This window comes from Neovison vison, chromosome 7 (assembly GCF_020171115.1).
Source record: "Neovison vison isolate M4711 chromosome 7, ASM_NN_V1, whole genome shotgun sequence".
In the NCBI taxonomy this organism is placed as follows: Eukaryota; Metazoa; Chordata; class Mammalia; order Carnivora; family Mustelidae; genus Neogale; species Neogale vison.
Window position 1 is genome coordinate 27,901,592 of NC_058097.1, and position 26,831 is coordinate 27,928,422.

Here is a 26,831-nt window from a genome sequence, read left to right on the forward strand (position 1 = left end):
AAACAGGTCTTGTTGGCGTTGCTGGTCAGTGACAGAAGCAGGATTCGCATTCAGGTCTTTCGGACCCATGAGGCTCACTCCCCCTGTGACAGGCAGCTGAGGGGAACCAAACCCCGGAGCAAGTCTCTGACCAGGGAAGGAGCCCACCTGGGGCACAGCAGAAACTAGATGGGGGCCCCTGCCAAGGAAGGGGCAACGACTCATCCCTGGGAGAGTTCCCAGTGGGATGAGCCACAGTCGAGTTTCAGAGATGACCCTCCACGAGGTGAGCTCACGGGTCTCTGACGCCGTGAGGTGACTCACCGGGATACGCGCCATGTCAGCCCCAGCTACAAGCGGGACCGATGCAAAATGCCAACTCCTTTTCCTGACGCAGCTGGAGGTGGATGGGCCAGATCCACACTCGTCCCCGCCTCTGGCCTTTGGCTGAGATGCCGTAACCTTGGAAACGAAACGCTCTCTGGCCCACCCACACTAGCAAAGTGCAGAAACTGGGAAATATTTCCTGACGGTAGCATGAGGACTAGAACGTCCTGGGCTGCGTTCCAGGCACTTTCCAGGCAAGGTCTTATTCCATCTTCACACCAGCGCTAAGCTGCAGAGATGATTACCATCTCGATTTTACAGAGGATTACGGCAAAGTCACATGGCACCCCGGGTCAAACGCGCCCAGTGACTCAGACTGTCATTCTCCACTTTCTTCCCAGGGTTTCTCCTGAGGAAGCCCAGGGCTCTAGAGGACAAAGCACGAAGTGCTGTAGCAAGAGATGGCCCAGCATGGTGGGCACAGGAAAGAAACTGCCAGAAAGTGAGTACCTCCTATGTATCGAGTCGGCACTGGGCATTGGACATATGGGATCCCATCTACCTTACCCAGAAAAATCTGAGGTGGCACCTAGGGAAATCAAGTGACTTGACCAAAGTCACCCAGCCAGTCAGGGGTGGATCTGGGGTTCGGGTCAAGGTCTGCCTGCCTTCAGAGCTCCAGAGCCATTCCCAAGATATTTTGCAGATTCCAGAACATTCCAGCCTCAGCGAAGACCATGAGTCTGAACAGGGTCTTCTTAGAGGGGAGTGTTCTGTGTTCTGACCCTGGGGGTCTGGAGCCAGCTTAGACCATCTAGTCTGTTGGTCATACCCACCCTCTCTCCCCTGCTCCACGCCTGACTTCCCTGCAATGCCCAGACGCCCACCTCTCTCGTGCCCTGCTCAGTCCCTACTGTCGAACTCTACCCCTGCCCCTCTCCCACACAAAGAGGGCTGATCTAGCACCTGAGCTCACATCTGTCCACGGTGGGACAACAATCCCAGTGGGGGCAGTGATGCTGATGGCGGTAGCTGGTGACAGTGACACTGGTGAGCACCTGTCATCTGTAAGCCACATACTAATTATTCACGTAAAGCCATCCCTGAGAGAGTCACCAGTATCTTGTCCAGACTAGGAAATAGGCAGCTGGCCTTCCAACCTGGATCTCTTTGTGCCCCGCTCTGCCTGTGGCCACCCGCTACTGCCCTTGGGAGACCGCAGCCAGAGAGGAGGGGAAATAGAGCTACCCGACAGCTGAACAGGGCAGGTCTGAAGACCACAGTCAGTGGCCCACGGGACAGTGGGGAAGGAAAAAGTTGGGAATCACAGCTTAGATCTCCGCCCTGTGGTTTGCTGCTGACAACAAGACATTCTTTTCTATAACAAAAGGGAACAAGCAATGTCAGCCAGATAACCAGGTGTCTCACCTGGGAGAGTTTTCTCAACTCTTAAACCTCTGGGTGGCACCTGCCAACGAGATTGCCTAGGCTGGGATGTGTTTTCTCTTGTGCTTGGCTGGGAATCTAGCAAGAGAGAGAAGGAGGGAAGATGATGGGTCTGCACTGACCCGAGGCTCCTCTCTGAATGTGTCTAATGTGGACCAGTCACTGAGTTGGGAGCAAACAGCCCGAGAACACTCCAGAATGATGGAACAGCTGAGTGTGGCTAAAACCCAGAAAGCTGCCTAGTGGCTGGTACGTTCTTCTCCAAGAAGACACTGACCAGCTCGATGACCCAAACCCCTTTGCAGAAGGATCCGGAGGCAGCTGGGGCAGAGCTGAAAAGCGGGAAAGGGATTTCCAGGGTGACTGAGGTAAGCTGAGGAGGCCTTTCTTAGAAATAGGCCTGCAGCAGCTCCTGGGAAACTGAGGCTGGATTGCACGTTTTCTAGAAGTTACTGTCCTGCAAGGTCTATGCCACTACACTCCCACAGGCCTGCTACACACTCATATATGGTACTATCCGCAGCAAACAGCCTTGCACGAGGCCCCAAGAGCAGAGAACCTCAGGGACCACAAGCCCACAATCCTGTCTTGATTCTTGAATGCTCTTTGCAGGTACTGGTGTGCAGACCTGGAGAAATGCCTACAGGGCATGCCTCCTGAGCCTTCAGCACCTATGCATGGACACAGATGCACACCTGTGTACACTCACGAGCTTCCTTCGCACTGACACCCACAAACACATGGGGAAAATAACTGTCAGCTGTAAACAGGTCATCTGGCCTTCGGATGAATTTCGTAAGGAAAACATCTGCCCCATCACCTCTAGCCCAGTGCACACTCCCTGACACTCCACCACTACATAGGAAACCCTACTGGTCACAGAGAGGCTCTGGAATCTTCTGTGCCAATGAAAAGTCCTCAGGTAGGGAAGCCCCATGGTCACTAAGTTCCGAGTGGGAAGCACTGGGGCTGATGAGGAGGGCAAATGAGGAGGAGCTCAGGAAAGTGGAGAGAATGCCTACAGGGGGCTCAGCTAGAGGTGGGAGGGCTCAGGTTTGCTGGGGATTTGGAGTAGGGTGGGGAAAGTGTGATAAGGGGGGTTGCTGCAGGAAGGAGAGGAGGGCCCTCTAAGACCTAGCTGAATCTACTTCCCAGCCTGCTGGGGGCCAGATTCCTCCAACTCTGCCTTCTGGCCACACCTTGATATACCAAGAAGTGAAAACCCACAAACCTATTTCCCGGGTGCCTGTAGCCCAGATAAGGATGGTCACTGCCTGTAGCTCTTACCAGATCTGCATGAAAACCCTGGTCCATGCCAAGACTTAGATTTGTGCCCCTTTCCCAAACAGCTGAAAGGCATAGCAAACATAAGGTGTGAGAGAGGGTGAGATTTCTATAGGAGACTGTTCTGCTCCCTACTGGTGCATGGGTGGGGTCGGGGGCAAGAGTATACATGGAGATCTATACCCACATGTATAGATCACATGGGTATAGATCAACACGACACATCAGGCCATGCCTTTTAAATCAAACATGCTCTGTCTCCACAGCTAGACTTTCATGACGGTTCTATTACAAGGCTCCTCTGCCCTCCTATAGCTCTGCAAGGTGCGTGATAACATAGGGGGAGCCGCATTTGCCCGCGCCCTCCTTCTTCTCCCCCTCAGCACTGTCCAATGACATGCAAGACCTTTTGCACACACATGTGGACTCCTGCATCCACATGTCTAAGCTCTGTCCACACTCCTGCAGACAACGGGTCCCCCGGCCTCCCCTGGAACCTGGGCCCTGTGCCTCTGCAGCAAGACAACACAACAGGAGAGAGCTAGGAGGTCCACGAAGACCCAGAAGGGGGTTGGGGCATTTTTACAGGGAAATCCAGGGTCTGGGTACCTGGAGTGGTGGGATGGGGGGAGGATCTCTCAGCCCTGGCCTCAGTGAGAAGGAGAGGAGGGCCAAATGGGGCTCTCTGAAGCACAGGGCCCAGGGCAGACCCCCTGTGACATAAGGTATTTGGTCTCTGCTCCAGGTTCCTGACACAGAGCTCTTAAAAACTTCTCAGTTTTCTGCGGGGAGGGGGGGCAAAGGCGGGGGAGGATGACAGGAATGCCTTACACGGAGCTCCTAAATCCCTTGGAGTTTTTCCGGGTGATAGGAGGACCTTTGGTTCTAATGAGACAATTTTTGGGGAGCTCCTGGGTGGGGCCTGGTCCCCAGGAAGGCCAGACCCTGATTACAAGCTTGGAACTTTCAGCCTCCCTCAGCCTCCAACCTCTGGGACAGAAAGCGGAGCTAGAGATGAAGCGTCATATCAATGACACTCCTGTGATGAAGTTTCCATAAAGATCTCTGAGCTACAGAACTCAGAAAACCTGCGGGTTGATGAACACACGCACGTGCCAGGAGGATGGCCCATCCCAACTCCGGGAGGGCAGAAACTCCTGGAAACTCTTTCAGACCTCGCCCCTCGGACCTCCTCATCGGGCTTCTCCCTGGCACCCTTTCGCATACCCGTTGTCACAGGCTGGAGAACGTATGTCAATGCTTCCCAGAGTTCTAGGAGCTGCGTAGCCGATGACTGCACCTGACCAGAGAACCAGGTGACAGCAGAAGTGGCATCGGCAGGCATCGGAAGTGGGAGGGGTCTTATGGGACTGAGCCTGAACCCGGGGGGTCTGCTAACTCCAGGTGGGCCCCCAGCTGGGGTCTGGAGAGTTGGAGTCCTGGCCCATATGGGAAAGCACGGAGGACAGGCTACGTGTCACCCGTTTGCTGGGATAACTGGCGATGATGGAGGAGAAGCAAGTACCTGGCACTTAGGGGGTGCTCTGAGCATGCGAATCGTGCCCTGCCATCACTCAGGGCCACACATGCGCAACGCCCCTCTGCAAATCGGAAATCGCATAGACCATCACCCGTGGGAGTTGAGGGTCCTTCCCAGAGCACAACCTTGAATGCCTGCCTGCTGGAGGCTCCCCAGCACTGAGGGGCTTTGAGGCAGTCCCTTGGCGCCTCGTGTCCCCGTCCCAAGGGAGGCTGGCTGCTCCCCTGCACTCAAACAAGAGTGTGGTCCACAAGCAGGAATGGGGTTCAAGGGGTTCAAGGGTTCTCCCAGGCCACCGCCAGCGCATGACCACAAAGGGCTCCCACAGAAGCCCCTCAGAAATGAGGGACCTGCTCCCCCACGGCTAGCACTGCTCAGCCCTCAGGCATCAGGCCCCTGGCAAGTGCCTCAGTTGAAGACAGCCACTGTACCCAAGGCCATGTCCCCTTCCCAAAGCACCTGTATCCACTAACCAGCTGCCGTTGGGACATAGTCCTGGCCTCCTCACCTCAACTCAGGACAAGTCCGGGGGGGGGGCATCTTGGTCTCCGAGTTCCCCCACGGTCAGCTGAGGCTTTGCTGAACCTGGTGGTCAACCTCTCCATCTGGCCAGCACTGCTTTTTCCCTTTCCCTCAATCCCTACCCCACAGCCTCCCCTTTCCGCCTTCCTTCTGGCCTGAGAGCCACCAAGAACAAAACAGATTGGTCTTGTCTAAAGCGATGCTTTGCGCACCGGGTGTTCGCCTGAACATCCCCTCTGAGCCTTTGCCAGCTAAACAGCTGGCTTCGTGTGGTCACTCCTCTAGGGAAAACCTCCAGTTCTTATACTAAACCAAGCCCAGATCTTCAAGTTTGTCAACACAGACACCGTCCAGGGTAGGGTATTGGAACCATGGGGTGACGCCTTGTGGTTCCTCCTTCCCCAGACTTATCTTCTCTTTAGGGGCCTTAAGGACCACTGTAGGCCCTTTCCCACTGGCCTCAGGATCCCCCAGTGGAGTCTTGCAGCCCTGGACTCCTGCCTTTCAGGCGGGAGCATGGGTGCACACACCTGCAGACGCTCCTGCCGCTCCAGGATCAGGCTCCCCGCAGAGCGATCTACACATTCCAGCTGATCTCTGAGCTGACCTTGGCTCTGAGACCAGGGGACACCCCCCAGCAAGGAAACATGCCCACATCCTGATAGATGGACACCACTGGCCCCTTTCAGGAGGGCTCTGGGGGGTGCAATTCAGGAAACCTGGAGTTGGGGCTACTCCTCCCCATATGAAATTTCTCCTTCCGCTATCACCTTTACAGGATCTGACCTGGTTTTTATTAATGAAGCTGGGCTTTCCCTAGAGCTCCTTGAAGGTTGAGGTTTCCCAGTCTCGGTCCTGGTCTCTTGAAAATGAACAAAAAAGGATGCTGGATGCTGGATGCTGAGAACTACATTCTGGAAGGAAATGCTGCCCACAAAGAACAGTGGAACTCATCTCCCCCATTTGGGATATAAGACTTCCAATAACAGAATCCAAGATGACGTTGACTTCTAGGATAGCTGCCCTAGACTATGGGGAATTGTCTTTCGCTCATCTCTGTGTTCCCGGCATATGGTGGGCATGTTGGAAATGCTTTCTCGTGCAGAAAGTGGCTCCCAGCGGTGATTCATGTGGAGGGTGCAGCTAATGAAAGCCTCAGGGCCTTCCTCCACTTGTACTGTGACCTAATCCTTACTTGGGCAGTTGGGTCTGGGACCACAGGAAAGGGTGTAACATTTATCCCCGTGAAATCCCATCTTACTAGAAACAGCTTCTTCTTTAGACCTTTTTGGCTAGATCAGAGCAATGAGCCTCATTCATGCTGATGACCCCAGGTTCCAGACTCAGCTCTAGTCCCTAATGAGAACCAACTAGTAGGCCCCGTGCACTTGAGCTGAACGATCCGTGCCAGGCTTGGCAAGCCCAGGGTGTAGGTGGACTCCTGTAGGCAGGCTGGATGTGAGGGCACCGAGTTTACAAACCTCTGACCTCAGCACCAGCCACCATTTCACATTCATCCTCCAGAAGCCCAGATATTTTGGCCAAGAGGGTTCCCACTCCCATATAAGCTATGGGTACCTGAGACCCTCAGTGTACTAAGGAAGGGAGAAGAACCCTATTCGGGACCAGAACAACATGTCCAGTGCAGAAATGTTAATCCCCATCTTCCAGGTGAGCAAAGAACAGTGGGGGGAGGTTACACTCTCAGAACCCAGAGCGGAGCCTGGCTCTTGATTCTTGATTCCCTGGGCTGAGGCGTGCCTGCTGTCCAGCCTGAATCCCCTTCCTTAATCTCCTCCTAGAATCGATTCTGTTCCTTCAAAACTCAGGACCATACCGTACTCCCGGGTCTAGCCTGTAGTTAAAAATCAACAAACACTACCAACAACAGGAAGAGGTCCATTTACTGGCCCCTTCTATGTGCCAGACACTATTTTGAGAGTTTTGCTTATGTCATGGACATCATCATCCTGCCGGAAGGTAGACGCTTTCTCCTTCTCTGCACAAGGAAACTGAGGCCTGGAGAGGATGAGTCCAGGGCTCCATTTCCAGGAAGTGTTGGGCTCAGATTCAAACCTGGGTGTGTCTGAGCCCAGAGACCATGTGTGACAGCACAGGACTCATCTCAAACAGAAGCAGCCTTTGCAAGACCCCTTTCCTGGCAAGGAAGGCTGACGCAGAGACCCAGACAGTCTGTCCACACCTCCCCGGGGACCAGCTCAGGCCAGGCCCAAGACCACAGGTGCAGGGGAGATTCTAGCCCCCTGAAAATAGCCCCCATGTCCTCACACTGTCTCTCTGAGAATTTCCAAGACTGGCTTCCCCTGTTGGTAGCCTCCCACACGTGTGCGTCCCTGCAGCTGGCCTCTGGGAAGATGTTCAGACAGGCTGATCGTTCCCAGGAATTTATTCAGAAAGTATTAGCCGGGGGCCGAAACAATTGGCACCTTTGTCATTTCACAATATGCTCCAATGTATGCCAGCGTGCACAGCCAAATGTGGAGGTTACCATGTTCAGACTGGCACCAGAAGATCACCTGGGCTAGTAAATAACAGAGCAGGGGGCATCCTGGCTTGGGTGTAATGCTGAGCCAGGTCATCGCAGAAGGATAGGTCTTGGGGGGGGGGGTCATCGAGGCTCCTCTCCCTCTGTAATGGGGAACTTGGGCTGAGAGAGGGGCTGGGCCACACCCAGGAAACAGAGCTGGGATTCAAACTTGGGTCTTTGGGCTGCTTCCACAATAACAGGAGACCCACCTGCCAACCTGCTGGCCCATCTCTGAATTATGGTTAAGAACGGATGCCCAAGGAGCAGCCAGGAGAGCTCAGAAGGGATGAAACTCCAAAGGGGCCAAGCTGAGCTCCCCCAGAGGGCTAGGAGGTAGTTGAGAAGAGGAGCTGCCATCGAGTCTGAAATGGAGGGAGAGGCTGCACGGCTTCCTTGGGTCAACCATGGACATGGTGGCCAGTAATGGAAATTCACTGGTACAACTTTCCCACCCCTTAGTCTGGCACTCAAGGTCTCCAGGGCTGGGCCCTGGCATGCCTCTCTGCCCTTATCTCTGCTGGCTTGCCCTCCTGCCAGCCCGCACTCCTAGTCTCTGAGATGATCTCATGTGCATTCTCGAACAACAAGGATGCCTCCTACTGTCTCAAGGCTTATCCATGCACTTCCCATTCCGCGGGGCTGAGCTCTGAGGACTGTCCACCTCCCTGGCTTTCCCAAGCAGCCCCTCCTCAGGCCTTTAGAGCACTTGTCACCTCTCCCATCCGTTTCCCACATCATCAAACTGTGGTTAAGGAACAGCAGAAGCTACCTTTACCAGGGGCCATCCTCCCTGTCCAGCTCTCCACGAGCCTTGTATCACACGATCCTGTCCTCACCCTCTGAGGTGAAAACCATTCTTTCCACTTGACAGATGAAGACACTGAGGCAGGAGAGGTCACCCCAAGCCCGGCTGGCAGAAGTCGGAACCTGGGACTCCACAGTCAAGGTCCCTGGACCTCTAGCCTGCCGGCCCCATCCGACCAGCATGAACTCCCTCTCTTGGTCAGTTACTGCCAGCGGGAGTTCCCGCTGTCTGATCATTCCATTCATTTACTCATTCAATAGAAGTCTGTTGGGTACCTTCTACCACATTCCTAGGATCTGGACCTTATTTTGAGCCTTTGGAATAGAAGCAGGAAAAAGCCAGTCTATGCTCTCGGTGTGCCCTGACCCCCCATCTGTTTGGGTGACAACCACACAGAGCGATAAATAACTGAACAGCTCAGGTGCGTGCTACGCAGGGTTAGCGGACCAAGGAGAGGGAGATTCCCACCCAGTTTGCCTAAAAATTGGAACCTGTGGCAAAGTGGCTGAGTTTGTGTGCTCCCCCCTCCCCGTGTATCACCGTGCATGCAGCAGGCGTTCACAGCTGGTGGCAATGGCTGCGGGAGTGCAGTGTCAGTGGAAGTTCAAGAATATTCATCTAACCGATGTGTCCAACTGACCATTTGGGGGACTTTTAGTTTCAACCAACACTTATAATGGGAAATGGCGTGTAGTGGCACGACACTTTAGATAACGAAAGCCCCTGGCAGGCAGAAGTGGTGAGGAATACATGTAGGGGGTCCCTATGGAACCGAGCACTGTGCTTCACGTCGGGAAGAAGCCAAGAATTATTGCTGATGCATGAGAGGGCCTCCTGCTGTGTAGGGACACACAGTCTTGGATGGCCCCTGAGGACATGCCGGATGGTTCATCTCAGAGTCCATCTTTCATTCGTCATCTCTCCACCCACTAAAAACACACAGAATCTGCCTTTCCTCCCTCCCTGGGTCCAAAGGGCCTGAATTCTCTTAGCCAACCAGAGACTCTGGAAAGTCTACAGTAGCCAACCATGGAAGAGCATTACCCTTTCCCACGTCTCCACCAGAGTGAAGGTCCAGAGCAAACGCTGAAGCCAACAGCTGGCTCCCAGACTCGATGGGACCGGTCACGAGCTTTCCCTCTACCTGGCTCCAAACCCTCCCCCTGCCTGCCTCTGGCCATTCAGAGTCATGAGCTAGAGCTCCCACCAGGCAGGATGACCCCGTGGATAGAGAGAAGTTTCCAGAGCGGGACCCTCTTTGCCAACTTCTTCCTCCCGATCATTTTCCCAGGGAACGCCTGAACTCATTCTAGCAAGGGACACAGGACTGGGGTGGTTTGGGCACTAAGCAGGAGCTGGGGTCTTAAGACCTTGTGTCCTGCCCCCCCAGTCCCCCTTTTCCAGGGCTCTGCCCTTGGACTGGGCCATCTTGACTTGCATCCCAGGCAGGTAGGTTATCTGTCACTGGGCTCAGGATGGGGAAAGAGCCTGACTGTTTCCACTGGAGTTTTCTCCAGGCCCCTCTTCCACTCCACCCTTCATCATGGCCAGGACTCCAGGAGGTAAAGGTTTCATCCATATCAGCGGGGCGTCCTGCCTCGAGGATCAGGCCATACTACCTAGTCTGTGCACTCTGGTGCCTCCAGCAACACAACCCCCATCCTGAGAGAGGAGTTCCTTCTGACACTAGCTTCTCTATGTGTGTCTCTGTTCTAGAGTCTTTGTCCCCAAGAGTGCAGGGCCCCCCCCCCAGGGGCCTTCAGAGAGCCCCCATCCTCTCTTCCCTTTTGGCCCAGAGGTCCCTGTCCCAAGGGTCAGAGTGCTGGAATTAGGGTCCCTGTGTGCCTGGTTGTCACATTCCGTGCACTTCTGGTGCCCCTTCCAGAGCTCTCCAGATCTCTGCCTCTCTTCCTGTGAACCATCAAAAGATCAATGCTTCTCACCCAATGTAGGGTCCCAGTTTCTGTCCTTCCACCCATGCGTCTATTACTGTCCAGCAGCAAGCCTCCACTTCCCTTTTCCACCGGGAACTGCACTACTTTTTCCAGGAGCCCTGACCAGACCCTTGCTGCGCTCCAGGCTCGCTCGCGTGCTGCCTCTACTCCCGCGCGTCCCAGCTCCTCCATCCCGGCCCCTCTCCCAGCCACCGCTGAGGACAGGGAGCCTCCCAAGTCCACACCCCCAGCCCATCAAGGGGCTCACCACCACCGTTCTTGTAGCAGAGGTAGGGGAAGCGCCACACGTTGGCGAGGTCCACCGCGAAGCCTATCACCGACAGCAGGAAGTCGATCTTCTTGCCCCAGGTCTCCCGGGGCTGCTCGTCGCCAGCGCGGGACGCCAGGAGACACTGGACGCCGTTGCGCTCTTTCACCACCAGCAGCTCCGCGGCTTTGCGCCCTTGCATGGGCTGCTCGGGCCCCGGGTCCGCCCCGCTGCTCTCAGGCTGCACCTGCGGCTTCATCCGCGCCAAAAGCATGAGTGCGGTTGGCGAGGGGAACGTCAACGGCACTGGGAGCACGCCGAGGCTCTGCGCGGATGGAAGGAAAAGATGCGGTCACTAGGCCATCCCGCCCTGCTTGCGCCTCCTGAGACCTCCCGGGAGCGCGGAGACACAGCGGCCAGCGCACACTGGGAGGACGCGGGGTTCTCCAAAACGGGAGCGCGTCTGTTGGGGAAAAAATTGAAACAGTAGGAGTGGTGCGAGGAGCTGAGACGGTACTGAAGGTGGAGACTGACCCTGTCCGCCCCCTGGGTCCGGCCCAGGACCCCGCAGCGCTTCCCTCATTCGCCCGCTCCCTCTCGCCCCTAAATGATGGGGCTGGGACACGCGGAGGCTGAGGTTTCCCAGGGGCGGGGACCCTACAAGTGCCGTTTGCAGCTTCCTGTCCCCCAGCTCGGATGGGTGCCGCCTCCAGCAGCCCCAGGAGCCTCCCCGGACACTCACCTCTCTGCACGTCAAACTCGCGGGCGCTCTCGCTCTGCGCACGCAGCCGGGGCCTCCCCGGAACACCTCGGCCAGACGGCGCGCAGGGCTCACTCACGTGTCCGGCAGCGCAGCGATCCCGGGTGCCCCGCCTGGCCGCCGCGGGCTGTGGGGCGCGGGCCGGGGCTGGGCTCCGCCGCGTGGCGCTCGGGCGCGGCCCGGGTAGCGCGGGAGGCACGGGGCGGCCGGCGGGGCGCGGGCTGGCTGGTTCTGTCCGCGCCGGGTGGGGGCCGGGCTGGTAATGTAGCCTGCGCCCCAGGTAACGCGCCTATTGCATTAAGCCCGCGCGGAGCCCGCTCTGTCTGGAGCCTGTTAGCGCTAATGCGGACTGACAGCGCGGCCGGGGCTGGGCAGGGGCGGGGGCGCGGCGCGGGCTCGGGGGGCGACTCGGGGACCCGGGCGCCCGCTGTCTTCCCAGCACGCACCCGCGCGCCAGACACAGCTCCCGGGGGCACCGGGCTCTGACTTCCCAAAACGGGAAGAGAGGGAGACGCCCAGAACTGGGGTCAGAGTCGCGTCTGAGAGGGGCCCGGGAAAAGACCAGGGAGAGCAAATGACCGGAGTCGGTACCAGCTCTGTCATCTGCCACAGGCCACTTAAACTACCCTGCGGAGTTTCTCCATCAACAAAGTGGGCATGTTCTGCTTGATGCCTACCTAGGTCAGCAAACCTGCTGGGGGCCCCTTGGCTGGCTGGGGACTGGAAGGTCACACCCCAGCCCTGACCTCCTCGGTTTGTTACACAGATTTGCAGGTGTGACTCCTGTTCCATAAGGCTGAGAACTTTACTAATTTACCCATGCGTCCATATGCCTGCTATGTGCCAGCCACTGCTTTAGGCTCTTAGGAGACTTTCTGCACAATTTATGGAAAAATCCCTGGCAGGATGGACTTTGCATTCCGTCCTGCGGGAAAACAAGAAGCATAATAAATAAACACATTGTAGGGTGTGTGGGATGGGGATATGGGCAAAGAGAAAAGTGAGCCTGGGAAAGTGTTGTGGGGTGGTGTGTTGGGGGGAAAGGGGGAAGCAGTTTGGTCAGGGAATTTGAGAAGGCAGCATTTAAGCAAGTAAAGGAGTGAGCCATTTGGGCCTGGTATTCATGCATTTCTTCACTTGTTTGTCTGTTGGTTAATTTCTTCATTCATCAAATGACCACCTGCTGTGTGCAGAAACAGTGGGGGCTCCTGGAGCCATGGAGATAGTTCCTGCTGTCAAAGAGTTAGTGGTCCGGTGTGTAAAGAGTCCATCAACACCCAGTGTGGTCAGGATTGGTTGCAACTACAGGGGTATGAAAACTGGTTGGAGCTGAATTAGCAGGTAAAGGATGGGGGTGGAGAGGTAATCCAAGAAGGCATCACGGAGGTGACAACAGGTAAAGGGGATGGGCAGAAATTTTGACAAACCCAGACATGCTGACCTTTCTGTTCTTTAAACAGTCCAAGCTCAAACCCGCCCCAGGACCTTGACACTTGCTGGTTCCTCTGCCTGAGTTGTTCAGATCTTAGTTTAGTGGTCCCTTTCTGACCACTCAAATCTAAAATACACCCCTACTTTCTAACACATCACCCTATTTTATTCCCTTCATTACACCAGAATACAAATGCATTTATTTGTTTATTATATGTCTCCTCTTGGAGTAGTGTATGAGCTCTGTGAGTGCAGGAACCTTGACTATCCTAAACACCTCTGTGTTCCTAACACCTGGAACATACTAAGGCACCAATTAGTAGAGACACTGAATGCATTCATGCTGGTGCATGGGGGCACTGAAAGCATTTTTGCCAGAAGGACCAGCATGACAAGTATCTTCTGTGAAAGATATAGAAAAGAAGGGAAAATTAGTGGATGATGAGTCTGCCCTGGCCTTCTGGGGGTTGATGAAGAGAGGCAGAAGTCAGGGGAAGGATTGGGCTAAGTTTCAGGAGAGCCTGGAGCCATGGATTCCCATCCATCAAGGTTGTCAATTTCCTTTGACCAGCAGCAACGCCCCCCCCCCGCCCCCTGGGCTATTTTGACAAGCCTGTAAGAGAGAGAAATGAAATCATCTTTCCATTTTTCAGGTCAGGGAACCGTGTCTCTGAGGATTCAGGGGAACTGCGAGAGGTCCCACGGGTTGGAAATGACAAAGTTGAAATGAGAACCCAGGTCTCCCAGCTCCCAGCTCCTGCCCTTTCCACCAATTGGTGAGTCAAGACACTCAGAATCTCTCTAGGGATCATGATTCCCTCCTCTGCTTTGACCCCACCCAACTGGCCCCAAGTCTCCCACCTCTGAACACCACAGGAAGCCCCAGCCTTCTCTGCCGCGCCTCCCTCCGCCCCCCAACCCCCCACCATTGCAGCATCCCCAGCCCCTCACTGCAACAACTTTCCTCTCACATCCAGTATCTTTCCAGCCGCGTGATGGTCACCAGCTGCCAGAGCTCTTTCTAAAACTCCAGACTGATCACCTCACTCTTCGGCCTCCTCTTCTGTCTCCCCCAAGAGACAACACACCGATGTGATTTCATTAACCCTGGATTTAAGGTAATTTTATTTTCTTCTTTATACTTCTCTTTATCGGCCAACTTGTCTACAATGAGCATTTGATATTATACAATCAGAAAAAGATAATGCACAATTTCTTAAAACACCCTGATCTTTTCAGGATAGTATCTAAACACCTTCAGCAGTATGGACAAGATTCTGCCTGTCTATTCAATCACATCTCTTGCTATTCTAATTCTCTCCTCATTCTCCCTACAAACACTTTACTTGATACAAAAATATACTTTGTTCTCTAGCAACATGGGAGATACTCAACAACTAGTGGTATCCTCGATATCTTGTGCATTTTCACATCTCTGGATTTTTAACTATGCTGTCCCCATAGTCTGCTTGTCTACCTGGAGAGCTCCTATTCATCCTTCAAAACCTCAGATGTCACCTCCATTGTAAAACTCCCTGATAACCACCGCCTCCCCACCTCCTCTTCTTTATATTGCTTTGTATATTTGTCTAGTACAGTTACCTGTGTGATTTCCCTTCTAGGGATAAGGACGGAACCCAGTAGATCCTGTCACATAGGTTGTGCTCTAGAAATGTGTACAAAACAGAACTAGAACAGATCTCAGTCATTGGCTGGGTTTGCTGTCTTTGGTTGGTGTTGTTAATGTTGAATTCCTCCAGAAGCAGAATCTGAAAGAAAGATTCGAATTCAAGTAGTTTATTTAGGAGGTAATTCCTGGAGGAATTATATAGGAGTGGGGCAGGAGGCAAGAAAGGAAAAGGAACCAGCAGAGAGGACGTGAAGGAGCAGTTACAGCCGTGGGCTGTTGGTGTTCAGCCCTGCCGGGGACCTCTGGGAGACTGCATAGAGCCCGCCTCTGTTGTCCCATTCCTGGGCAAGGAGGTTAGAATATTTATCCATTAAGTCTGTGCCGGGGGTGCTAACTTGCCAGCATTTCCAGCCTGCCTGGTGTGTGGGCTGAGCATGCTCCCGTTGCCAGGAAAAGGCTTCTAGCAGCATCCCAGGTACTGGCAGTAGGAAGCTGGTGGTGGGGCCTGCATTGGCAGGAACAGTGTGGGCGGGGCATTGGAAGTGTCTGCTACAGGGATGGAGGGAGGCATCCCCCAACTCCTGCACGCCATCAGAGTACCAATCAGCAAGCCCAGAGAGTTCCACCGGGTGCTTTCCGAGACTTCTGGGGAACAGCAGTGGAACCACCAGGCTGGGCCTGGACTGAAGGGCATGGCGTCTCCCTCCCTTTCTGGCCCAGACTCCCTGCCCCTCGCTCCAAGAGCCATGGGGCCATGTGGCTTCTCTCCATACCCTGCATTCTGCCCTTCCAGGTGGCCTGAGGGCAAGTGGGTGGGCAGACAGCTGGAGCATTATCAGAGCTAACTTGATCTCTGGGGAGGCGTCACTTCCACTTACCATGGCACTTGGTGACACAGGCCATGGGCACAAGGTGATGGTTGGTGCTGTCAGTCCAGCTCTGGACGTCTCCCGGCCAACGCCAAGACCCTGACACACAAAGGATACGCTGGGGGACATTTGGAATCGAAAGGGTTGGGTACCGAGGGTGTCTTGAGGATACTATCTGAACCTGTGCTATGTTGCCCTGATGGGGGAACTAAGGTCAGAGAAGAGGAGAGGTTTGTCTATAGATTTCCTCCCTCCCTCCCTTCCTGTCTTCCTCTCTCCCCTTGTTCTTCTCTTTTCTTTTCTCTATTTTCTTGCAGCTGACCTGGTATAACTTCTATTGCATTTACAAATAGCGTAACAGTCCCCTCAATAAAAGACCCTCATAGGCTGAACTCCCCTGAAAAAGCCCCCTGGTCCTTGAGGCTACCAGCTTACCCAGAGGCGGCTCAGGCTTTAGAGTCCTTTCTGCTGAGCTCCTGCCCTAACAAACCACAAATCAGGCTCCAGCATTAAGGGCATCCAACCTTCACTGACCTGCACATTCACATCCTGGGTCCATCCACACACTGCACGTCTCTACCCAGTGATAAAAGGTATCTGGAACTTACTGTGTCCAAAACAGACTTCTTAAGCTCCCCTTCCTGACCTCCCCACAAATGTACTCCTCCTAGTTCTCCCTCATTCCCAGTGATGGCATCTTCTTTCTAGCTCCTCAAGCCAGAAACCTTGGAGTTGACCTCGACTCCTCTTTTTCATACTTTCATGTCCAATGCTACTGCAAACTCTGTGGGTCGGAGCCACCTCACTTCTCCCCATCTCCATGGAGCCTGGCCTGCTACCATCTCTCACCTGGATCACTGCACAGTCTCTGAGGGTCGTCCAACTCTCCCCTTGCCTCTGAAGGTCAAGCTCTATGCAACTGCTAGAACTTTTGGGAATGAGTTCAGATCCTGTGCCTCTCTCTCATGTTCTCATCTCATTCAGCATAAAACTGAATACATGCATCCTTTTATAGACTTGCCTACGCAAGCCCAACAAAGCCTTGTGGCCCCCGGGAGACGGGAATCAGGCAAGGACAGAGGGGCTGGGTGAGAACAGGAGGGGCAAGTGGTGTAGCCGAAACAGCCCTGGGCTGGGAGTCAGCACCCAGGGTCCTGACCCCTGCTGTGCTTGTTTCAGGCTTTGGGGTCATGGGCAAGTTCAATGGCGACATGGGGATGGACCCCAGGAAGAAGAAGGCAGGTCAGGAGAGGAGCTGGGGAGGGAGAAATGGAAGGAGGGGTACAAGATGAAGGGATTCAGTCTCTTAGGAGGAAAGAGGGCCCTCCCTCCACTGTAGGAGCACCTTAATACATCCTTCGGCCTTAAGGTGGTCACGTGAGGTACAGCAGAAGGGCACTCACACTTAGTTTGTATCTATCTCCGGGGCAGAGGGGACTAGGGAGCAGCTGACCAGGAGAACCATAGTCGGGTTGGCCCAACCCCAAGTCGGGTTGGCCCATTTGCAGTTATATTGCAAATATCTTTAATTGGTAGTATTATGTCTTTTCTCTATGTATATGAATAAAGGTTATTCATTTTCATGTGACTTAGTGTGATCTTACTTTAACTTTTATTTGGCATATGTATTTATGCTTTGTTTAAGAAATCCTTCCCTGCCTGATACTCTGCTTCTCTGGGGAATATCAGAGCAGGGGGGATTCCCCCCCCAGAAACCTGTATGCCCAGGTGCCCTCTGATAGAAAACCAGGTACTCCTTAGATAATCTGATGAAACTTGGATTCTCCCAGAAATAGGCACATACATGTTGCATTTTTAATTTCATGTGAAATTTATCATGCTTTTTTTTTTAAGATTTTTATTTATTTATTTGACAGATCACAAGTAGGCAGAGAGGCAGGCAGAGAGACAGGAGGAAGCAGGCTCCCCACTGAGCAGAGAGCCTGATGTGGGGCTCGATCCCAGGACCCTGGGATCATGACCTGAGCCAAAGGCAGAGGTTTTAACCCACTGAGCCACCCAGGTGCCCCGAAATTTATCATGCTTAAAGAAGTAAGCAGGTAGGACCAGTTTCCAGTTTATATAATATTAATGACATGAACGTGTAAGAACCCACCTTGTGGGGTAAGAAATAGAGCATTTCCTGTACCCTACCAGGCCTTGGGTCTCCCTTCCTCAACACACTCCTTCACCGCTCTCCCCAACTCCAAGGTTACCACTACCCTGTGCTCAGCAACTAATCATTTCTTTGTCTTCCTTTACCACCTATCAATACTTCCCTAACAATACATAATTTTGTCCTTCTTTGAACTTTATATAAAAGGAAACACACTATGGATAGTTTTGCGACTTCTTTGGCTGCATGTGATGTTTTGGGGACCCACCCATGATAGTGGCATTCATTCATTTTCATGGCTGCATATATTCTTTCTATTTTATGAGTAATAACTAATTCATGTATTTATTCAATGGTTGAACATTTAGATTATTTCCAGTTATTTTATATTTGAACAACACCGCCTATAAAATTGCATACAGATAGTTCCTCTGCATGTAGGCAAGAGTTTCTAGAGCTTCTGTGCTTAACAAATTGCTGGTTTGTAGGGTATGTGTTTGGTTAGCTTTATCAAGGAATGTCAAGCTCTTTTCTAAGATGGTCGAACCAATTAAAAATCTCCCCATAGAGTTATTTCTTCACTTCCAATTTCTTTAGATCTTTACATCTTCCCTAACGCTTGGTGTTATTTAAACTTTTAATTTTTGTGCTCCTTTGGTTGTGACTTTAAGGTAGTTTTTCCTGACTTCTTGTGACATAGAGCGTTTTTTCATATACATATTGGCCAATTGTATTTCTTTATCTCCTGTAAAATGGTAATGTGTTGTTTGTGTAATTTTTAAAAATTTTTTTTAATTTTAATTTTTTAAAGATTTTATTTATTTGAGGGGGCAGAGAGAGAGAGCAGGAGCAAGTGGGAGGGGCAGAGGGAGAGGGAGACTCAGACCCCCTGCTGAGCAAGGAGCCTGATGCGGGACGTGATCCTAGGACCCTGGGATCATGATCTGAACCAAAGGCAGACACTTCACTGACTGAGCCACCCAGGAGCCCCTTGTTCAACTTTTCTTATTGCCCAGAATTTCTTAATATTCTGGGCATGACTATTTGTCAGTTATATTGCAAATATCTTTAATTGGTAGTATTATGTCTTTTCTCTATGTATATGAATAAAGGTTATTCATTTTCATGTGACTTAGTGTGATCTTACTTTAACTTTTATTTGGCATATGTATTTATGCTTTGTTTAAGAAATCCTTCCCTGCCTGATACTTTTCTAAATTACAACTTAAAACTTGACAGTTTTTCCCTTCATATTTCCCTTCAATGTTTTAACTAATGTTGCTTTCTAGATCCCAACTTTCAATTATTAGATGCATAAGTTCTGGGGATCCAAAGTACAGACGGGTGGCCAGCGTTAACAACAGTGTAATACATATTTGAAATTTGCGAAGGGAGTAGGTCTTGTTCTCACACAAAAAGGAAACCCTATATGAGGTAATGGATATGTTAATTAACCTAATTATGATAACCATATCGGGATGTGTATGTACATCAAATGAACACATTTACACTTTCAATATATACAATTTTGTCTATTATACTTCAACAAAGCTGGGAAAACAAATAGTGTTGATTTAAAACATGTTTTTCTAACTGATGGGGCAAGATTCTCCAGCTCCTTTTCTTCAGGAGTGTCTTGGTGGGGGCACCTGGGTGGCTCAGTGGGTTAAGCCTCTGCCTTCGGCTTAGGTCATGATCTCAGGGTTCTGGGATCGAGCCCCACGTCGGGCACCCTGCTCAGTGGGGAGTCTGCTTCTTCCTCTTCCCCGCTTGTGTTTTCTCTTACTCTCTTTCTCTGAAATAAATAAATTAAATCTTTAAAAAAAGAAAAAAAAAAGAAAGGAGTGTCTTGGCAATGTTATTCCTTACAGATTTTAGAATCGGCTTGCTGGGTTCCTTGAAAAATCCCATTGGAATTTCAGCTGTGATTACACTACATCTACTGATCTGTTTAGGGAGAACTGACACGTCTACTGTATTCAGTCTTTCTATCCACATAGCTCCTTATATTTTCCATCTTTAGTAGACACAGCATTTTAAATAGACCATAGGAGGATTTGCAGATTCCCGCATGAAACCCATCCCAGAATCCCTCAACATTACTGCCTGTTGGCCTCTCTGCTCTCTTTTCCAATAATACATAAGAGCCCAATCTCGAAGCTACCTCCCACCTCCCTCCCGCTCCTCCTTCTGGCCCTCTGATATCCATTCCTGGGAAACTGACCAAGTTCAGCTTTTTCAGCAGCCTGGAGATGCCGAATAGTAAACTCTCTAAACGCATTGATTTAGGGCCCCACGACATGAGCACTAATCCTGGTTCCACCACTTACTGTCTGTGAAATCTTGGCCACGTTCCCCCACTTCTCTGTGTGTCTCAGTTTCTTCATCTGTAAAATGGGTACAATGGTGATGGCAACAGCGCCCGCCAACAGAACTGTCAAGAAGATTAAAGGAATAGATATATGCAGAGCACTTAGAGCAGAGATTACTGCATAATGGGTAATCTCTTCTTGCTGTTGTTTCAAAAAGTTTAATTTCTCTATGTCTGTGGGAGGTAAGGTTCTTCTCCAGAATTTTAAGTTAAGTTTATCAGACTTCCCATTCCAGGACTGGGATGGCAGAGCAGATACAGCTTGATATAACAATTATGAGTACAGAATGGGAAATTGTTTTTAGAAAGAGTTGGGTGGGTTCAAACCTGGCCTCACCCCGTGCGTGCTGAGGGACTTTGGTTTCTGAGCCTCAGTTTTTCCATCTGTAAAATGGAGGTGACACACCTGACCAGTAAAAGAACCAACAACAAGCACTTTGAGAACACTATTGGAAGAGACTTGTTTATCAGGATTCCGTGATGCCAGCTGTAGCCAGGTCCCCGAAGTTCACTGCTTCTTCCTAGAGGCTGATCCTCTCTGCCCCCTTTCCCAGATCGCAGATCACACTAGTCTAGCCGATTGCTCAAAGGGCAGATTCCTTGGTCCCATCCCAGAAATTTGGATTCAGTCCATCTACAGTGAGGACCCAGGATCTGCATCTTTATAGCGTGTTTAATTCCTATTTTTTTAAAAAATAGAATTCTAGGGCCAGTGGCATGTTTCATGACCACCGCCCCAGGCTGAGCGTGACACACGTAATTTGCCTGGCCCGAGTGCCTTCTTTGTCTCACACTGGTATGCCTTCCTTTTGCTCCGGCCACACTTAGCAAACAGCGCACAGCTGCTTCCAGGCAGAGCTGCCTGTTCCCCGGGAGGGGTGAACGGGCGCCCTCTAGGGATGGAAAGGAGAAAAGCTGCTTCATGCTCAGCTTTGGGGTGACAGTTGTGGAATTACTAGGAACAGCCACAAAGCCCCCAGAGCAGGTGGGATAGGGATGGGCAAGGGGACAGAGGTGGGAACAGCACTCTCATCAAAGTGGTCATTGTGAGGCCTCATCGTGGGGTTGTCCACCGCGAAGCTAAGGGTTCTGGTCTTTCTCTGCGTTTGTGCCCAGGAACCTGAAGGCAGTTAGTGTTGGCAGTGCAGGCCATAGTTCACGTACAGAGTACACCTGTCCTCCTCCTTCTCTACCCTCTACCCCCAAGGTGAAAGCTGGACGGTCTTAGGGAAAGGGCAGGGGAACTAGGGAGCCTGGCTCAGGGCGGTGACTTTCTCCCCCTCTTCATGGTAAATGCCATCACTGTCCCCTTCTACTTTTTCTTTTTTTAAAGATTTTATTTACTTATTTGAGAGAGAGAGAGGAGAGAGAGCACCCACGAGTCAGGGAGGGACAGAAGCAGAGGGACAAGCAGACGCCCTGCTGAGCAGGGAGCCCAACAACACCCTGAGTCCCAGGACACTGAGATCATGACCCGACCTTGAACAACTGAGCCACCCAGGTGCCCCACCTTCTAGTTTTTTAGGAGATGGCCAATCCCTGGCCTCTGAAATAAAATAAACCAGCACAGGGACACTCAACTTTCACACTAACTGAGTGGGGCTTCAGATCCTGGCCCTGTTGCCCTCTCGCTGTGTCCCCATGGGCTGACATGCACCTGTCTTCTCTTCTACAATGGAGGCCACCATAGTATTTACACCACAGGGTAGCTGAAAGGCATGACAGCATCAGGACGGTAAAGTCGGTCAGCAGTGTCTGCACAGACTGAAGACACATGGGTACTTGCTCCAATTTGACAATCCTTCCTTCCCCAGGCATGTCCTGGTCCTAAATACCACATACTAGTTCGTATGATACTTGCCATCATTATCCCCATTTTTAATGCCCCCCATGGTTAGAGGTCTTGTGCATGGCACATGGGGAGGATGGGACAGAAGATGGGATTTGAACCCAGGTCTGGGCTGGCTCTAAGGCACACGCTCTCGATCACTGTTCTTTCTGGTGGCTCAGTCTCTCTTTCTCTGGTCCCCCACCTTCTTTGTCCTCCCCACCTCCTGGCTGCCCCCTCCCCATGTGGGCTCCCCATCTCAGCAGGGCCTTGCCCCCTTTGAGATGCAGTCTGCACCCCAGCACTGTCTGTCATAACCACTGTCTTCTCCAGTCCTTCTTCCCAGTCCCCGACTCCCACCCCACCCACCACCCTGTCTCGGTCCCGTTTTGCTTCTCTCCGCCCCCACCCCATGCCCCTCCCACCTGTCCAAGCTACCCCTCCTTAGCCCTGTAGCCTGCTTACCTCCTCTCTTCCTGAGGCTCAAAGGAGAACCCTTCTTTTGCTGCCTCCGTGTAGCCTCCCCTACTTCCCAAGTCACACAGGTTGGTGGCAGAACAAGAACCCAGACCCTGGGTCCTGACACAGGGTCCAGGGCTCTTCTCACAGCCCACAGCCCCTCTGTGGAGTGTTTATCAGACCGGACACACCCTGAGGGCTTGCGACAGGGGACAGGGAAGCTGTGATGGGGACGCTGGCCAAGAAGGTCCAGACCGGCTGGATCCGGGTGCTGACAGAGTCCAAGAGAGGTCAGCATTAGGCCATTCTTTCTTGTTCCAAGGGGCGCAAAAACATACTTGCTAACCCTACAATGTGCCACTCTCCCGGTGAGGTGACTCCGTGGCCCGTCCACACGGCCCACAGGTAGGAGTGGGCGGTGGCTTCGTTCAGCCCCGACTCTGCCCCACCCCTCCCACTGAACCCCTTCCGTGTGCGTGTATGTCGGGGGTGAGCTGAGGTGACGGGGAAGGGACTTGCGAGGGCCTGAGCCGCTGGCCTCAAGGGAGGACATCCATGGGAGAGGGAAGCCTGTACTTCTGTGTAGTTCAAGGGCAGGGCCGAGCCCAAAACACCTGCTGCGGGGCCTCCAATCCAGCTCACAGAAGCACAGGGAAGTGTGGAAAGTTATGTCAGGGATGGATTCCGCCACCCTCTGAGGCCTGAGTCCGTGCTACCCTGGTCTGTGGCAACAAATCCCAGTGTGGGGCCTGTCAGCCTAACAGCTTTGCAAGCAGTCACGAGGCTGGGCAAGGGGCCACGGGAGTGGAGGACGCTCTTCCTCAAGGTTTTCCAAATTCCGCCAATCATGGCTAAACATTCTGCTAATAATAGGCCCTCCTGTTTTTCTCCCTGTCCACCCCACTCCTAACAGGACTCCCCTCCCCCTTCCCAGATCCCCAAAACACTTAGAGGCTGGAGCTTAGAGGGGCCTCCCCACCCCTTCCTAAAGCCAAGCAGCGGGGCTAGTCCATGAGAGGGCCTGTGCTTGAGGCCTGCACCAGCCCCACTTTAAGGGACCTAGAATCAGATAGAGGGAGAGTCTGCCTCGATTTCCCTGTCCCTTTAACCCTGACTGTTGAAGAAACAAGTTTCAGTCTGGTCTCATAGGTCTGATCCCCCTTTCACCAGAGGGAAACTGGCTTGGCGGGAGGGTGGGGGGTGCTGGGGGGGGCAAGAGAGGGGGGTCATCCACTTGCCCAAAAAGTGTCCAATACAATTGAAGGACAGCATTTTCTTCTCACTTTACTTTTACATTTACCATCTAATTATGTCAGTGACCTTGGTTTTCCATTTATGATCATGATCTCAAGTTTCTCGAATTATTCATGACTCTTGACTCAAAGATTTTCAAAACTGTGGAATAGTTCAGCCTTTCGTAAAAAGATAGACATTGCCTAACAAACAGCTCACTAGCTTAAGAGACAAAAACACAAGCAGTATGATTGAGGTCCCTGTGCACTCCTCCCCAGGTGTGTCTCTGTCCTCCCTCCCTGGCCAACCACTGTCCTCACGTAGTGCTGATTATTCCCAAGCGTGGATCTGTGCTTTCACTGGGTAGACAGACAGATACAGAGATACAGAGATACATACGGGTCTATACACAAAGAGATACACATATATGCCTAAAATTATAAATGTGTATTCCTAAAATGTTGTGTCTTGATAGCTGACCCTCTAACAATACAAATTTGTATTTTCAGGTCCAGTTACCTGCAGATTTTTTTTTAAATTTCTTTTCAGCGTAACAGAATTCATTGTTTTTGCCCCACACCCAGTGTTCCATGCAATCCGTGCCCTCTCTAATACCCACCACCTGGTTCCCCCAACCTCCCACCCCCTGCCCCTTCAAAACCCTCGGATTGTTTTTCAGAGTCCATAGTCTCTCATGGTCACCTCCCCTTCCAATTTCCTCCAACTCCCTTCTCCTCTCCATCTCCCCATGTCCTCCGTGTTATTTGTTATGCTCTGCAAATAAGTGAAACCATATGATAATTGACTCTCTCTGCTTGACTTATTTCACTCAGCATAATCTCTTCCAGTCCTGTCCATGTTGCTACAAAAGTTGGGTATTTATCCTTTCTGATGGAGGCATCATACTCCATAGGGTATATGGACCACATCTTCCTTATCCATTCGTCCGTTGAAGGGCAATCTTGGTTCTTTCCACAGTTTGGTGCCCGTGGCCATTGCTGCTATGAACATTGGGGTACAGATGGCCCTTCTTTTCAGTACATCTGTATCTTTGGGGTAAATACCCAGTACTGCAATACCTGAAGATGTTTTTAAAACATTTCTGAGCCTCATTTTTTTTTTTAAGATTTTATTTATTTGACAGAAGGAGACACAAGCAGGGGGAGTTGGAGAGGGAGAAGCAGGCTTCCCGCTGAGCAGGGAGCCTGATTCGGGGCTGATCTCAGGACCCTGGGATCATGACCTGAGCCAAAGGCAGACACTTAACCGACTGAGCCACCCAGATGCCCCATCCTGCAGATATTTTGTAGTACAGTTCTGTGAATATTTTTTTCTTCCTTAGAATTTTCTTAAAATCACATTCTTTTCTCTAGCTTGCTTTATTGTAAGAACACAGTCTAGAAAACCTATACCATACAAAACATGTCTTAGTCGACTGTTGATTGGATCAGTAATGCTTCTGATCCATGCTTGGCTATTAGTGTTGGTCAAGATCAACCGTCTTTCTGTGTGTGCCTGCAAGGCTTAACACACTGAGAAAAACGCATCAATCCTCATAAATACGTCCATAAAATCGTTACTCAGACCACTACAAAAAATGACCAGCGCCCCAGAAATCCCCCTGTCCCTCCCCTAGTTACTGTCTGTCTCCTCCCATCTCCCAAAGTAGCCACTCCCTTGACCTCTAATAGCCCAGAATCCCTGTGCCTGTCTAAACAATAGAAAATACCATTTTGTGCATGTTTCAATTTTATACAAATGGCATCATTCTGCACGAATCTTTCTGCAAATGTTCTTGAGATTTTTCCATGTTGATACTTGAGCTTCCTTTTAAAAACAAATGTATTTAATTAAGAAGAGTGAGTTGATTTCAAGGAAAACCCTGAGGGCATCCTAGGACAAGCTGAGCACGGGTGTCAGCGTTGAGAAAACATGGGTTCTGACTCCACTCTCTTCCCCTTTTACAGGTATGAACACTGAGTCCAGGGAGCTAAGAGCCAGGCCCCCCTACCCCCACCCCCACCGGGTCAGTCAGCGAGTTCAAGTTCCAGCTGGGACAAGGGCCTTGGCTTCAAAATGCCTGAGGCCAGAGATCTTTTCCACTACGTCAAGCTGGCAAGAAACATCTCCCTCCACCCAACCCCACTGCGACAGATAGCAACTGCGTTTCCTAGCCAAGGTTAGTTCTTGACTTTGAACTGCAGAAAGTAAACTGTTTTCATTGAATTGTTTTAGGGCGAAGCCTGGGATGGGAGCGGTATGGCATTGTGGGGACACGGCAGCTGTCCGGCCTTCAAAGTTATGACAAGTCTTCTACTTGGCAGCCCACCTCGGTGACCTATATTTTAATATGTGCTATTAGATTATTGCTAATGAGACATTTTAAGGATAAAAGAATTATGCTCGCCGCCAGGGCCTCAGTAAAAGTACAATTGAATTAAGGGCTGAAATTGTTTAGGACTCTGCTAGACAACCTGTCCCCCAGGCTGGGCCTGAATGGAGAGATTAAGCTTTAGAAATTACACAGGAAAAATAAGTATAATTGATCTAAGGTAACTTCACTCGTCTAAATTAAATAATGTGATTGTTACAGGCAGAAAGGATCGAGATGAGGAGCCGGACGGAAAAGGCTCGCTATCTGCAAACAAAGTTAGAAGTGAAAGCCCCAGGGAATTGACTTTTTCCTGACTAGGCTGAACACCCTCTGGATGGCTTTGAGAGTCTGCTGGGGGGTTAGCAGGGACTGGACCCCGTCTGAGCGTCCTAGAATCTGAGGTTTGGCAGGGACAGCCCAGGGCTGTCCTTACCAGCCTCTACCTAACACATGAGCCCTTCTAGCTCTTTCCAGCACCCCCAGGGTCAGGATGGGGGTACGGTGGGGCGAGGTGGAGGAGAACTCTTGCTCCCCATCCCTTAGGCAGGCTGTCCAGTGTCATTGTTACTCTTGATTAGAAGATATGACTCTGCAGTTGGCTGGCCAGCTGCTTTGGGGTAGCTTGTGCCCACCCCCCATGAGTCCTGTCCCCTGGAACACCAAAGATCAGGTCTATCCTGATCTTTGGGAGCAAGGTCCCACCTCTCCCGTGCCGACATCTGCCATGCATAGTTAGTTATGTGTGACCAGATCTCAAGTGGGGGCTGTGCATTTGCATGACGGCAGAAGACCCAAGGCTGACCTCCAGGGAACCCATACAACCTCCCCCCAAATATGGCTGCATCTAATGCCTTCAAGCCCATAGTTGACCCTTTAATTAAAAAAAATGCCGGTTGACATCATGTGTTACATTAGTTGCAGGTATAAAATATAGGGATTCAGCACTTCTATACAGAACTCAATGCCCATCATCATAAATGTGTTCTTGACCCCATCACCCTCTGAAACCACCAGTTTGTTCCCTGTACTTAAGCGTCTGGTGTTTTGTTTCATTGGTGGGTTATTATTATTTTTTTTTGGTCTTTTTTTTTCTTTGTTCTCTTTCTT

General features: G+C 51.5%; 1 protein-coding gene and 1 long non-coding RNA gene across 3 annotated transcripts in view; both read right to left on the reverse strand.

The window, feature by feature from the left end:
- Nucleotides 1-11,000, reverse strand: part of SLC6A2 (solute carrier family 6 member 2) — a 43,155-nt gene extending 32,155 nt beyond the window's left edge. Inside the window, exon 1 of the mRNA XM_044260418.1 lies at nt 10,654-11,000. Coding sequence (XP_044116353.1) covers nt 10,654-10,927 — 274 coding nt within the window. The 5' untranslated portion in view covers nt 10,928-11,000. The remainder of the gene's footprint in view (nt 1-10,653) is intronic.
- Nucleotides 11,001-13,951: 2,951 nt separating this feature from the next.
- On the reverse strand, nt 13,952-22,309 carry LOC122913789. Of its 2 annotated transcripts, XR_006385741.1 has the most exons (5): nt 22,124-22,309; nt 19,790-19,893; nt 15,353-15,442; nt 14,447-14,613; nt 13,952-14,008 (listed from the first exon to the last, which is right to left on the reverse strand). It is a non-coding gene; the product is annotated as an uncharacterized LOC122913789 (long non-coding RNA). The 2 variants fall into 2 exon arrangements; XR_006385742.1 differs by having other exon boundaries at nt 13,952-14,613.
- Between the last annotated feature and the right edge of the window lie 4,522 nt (nt 22,310-26,831).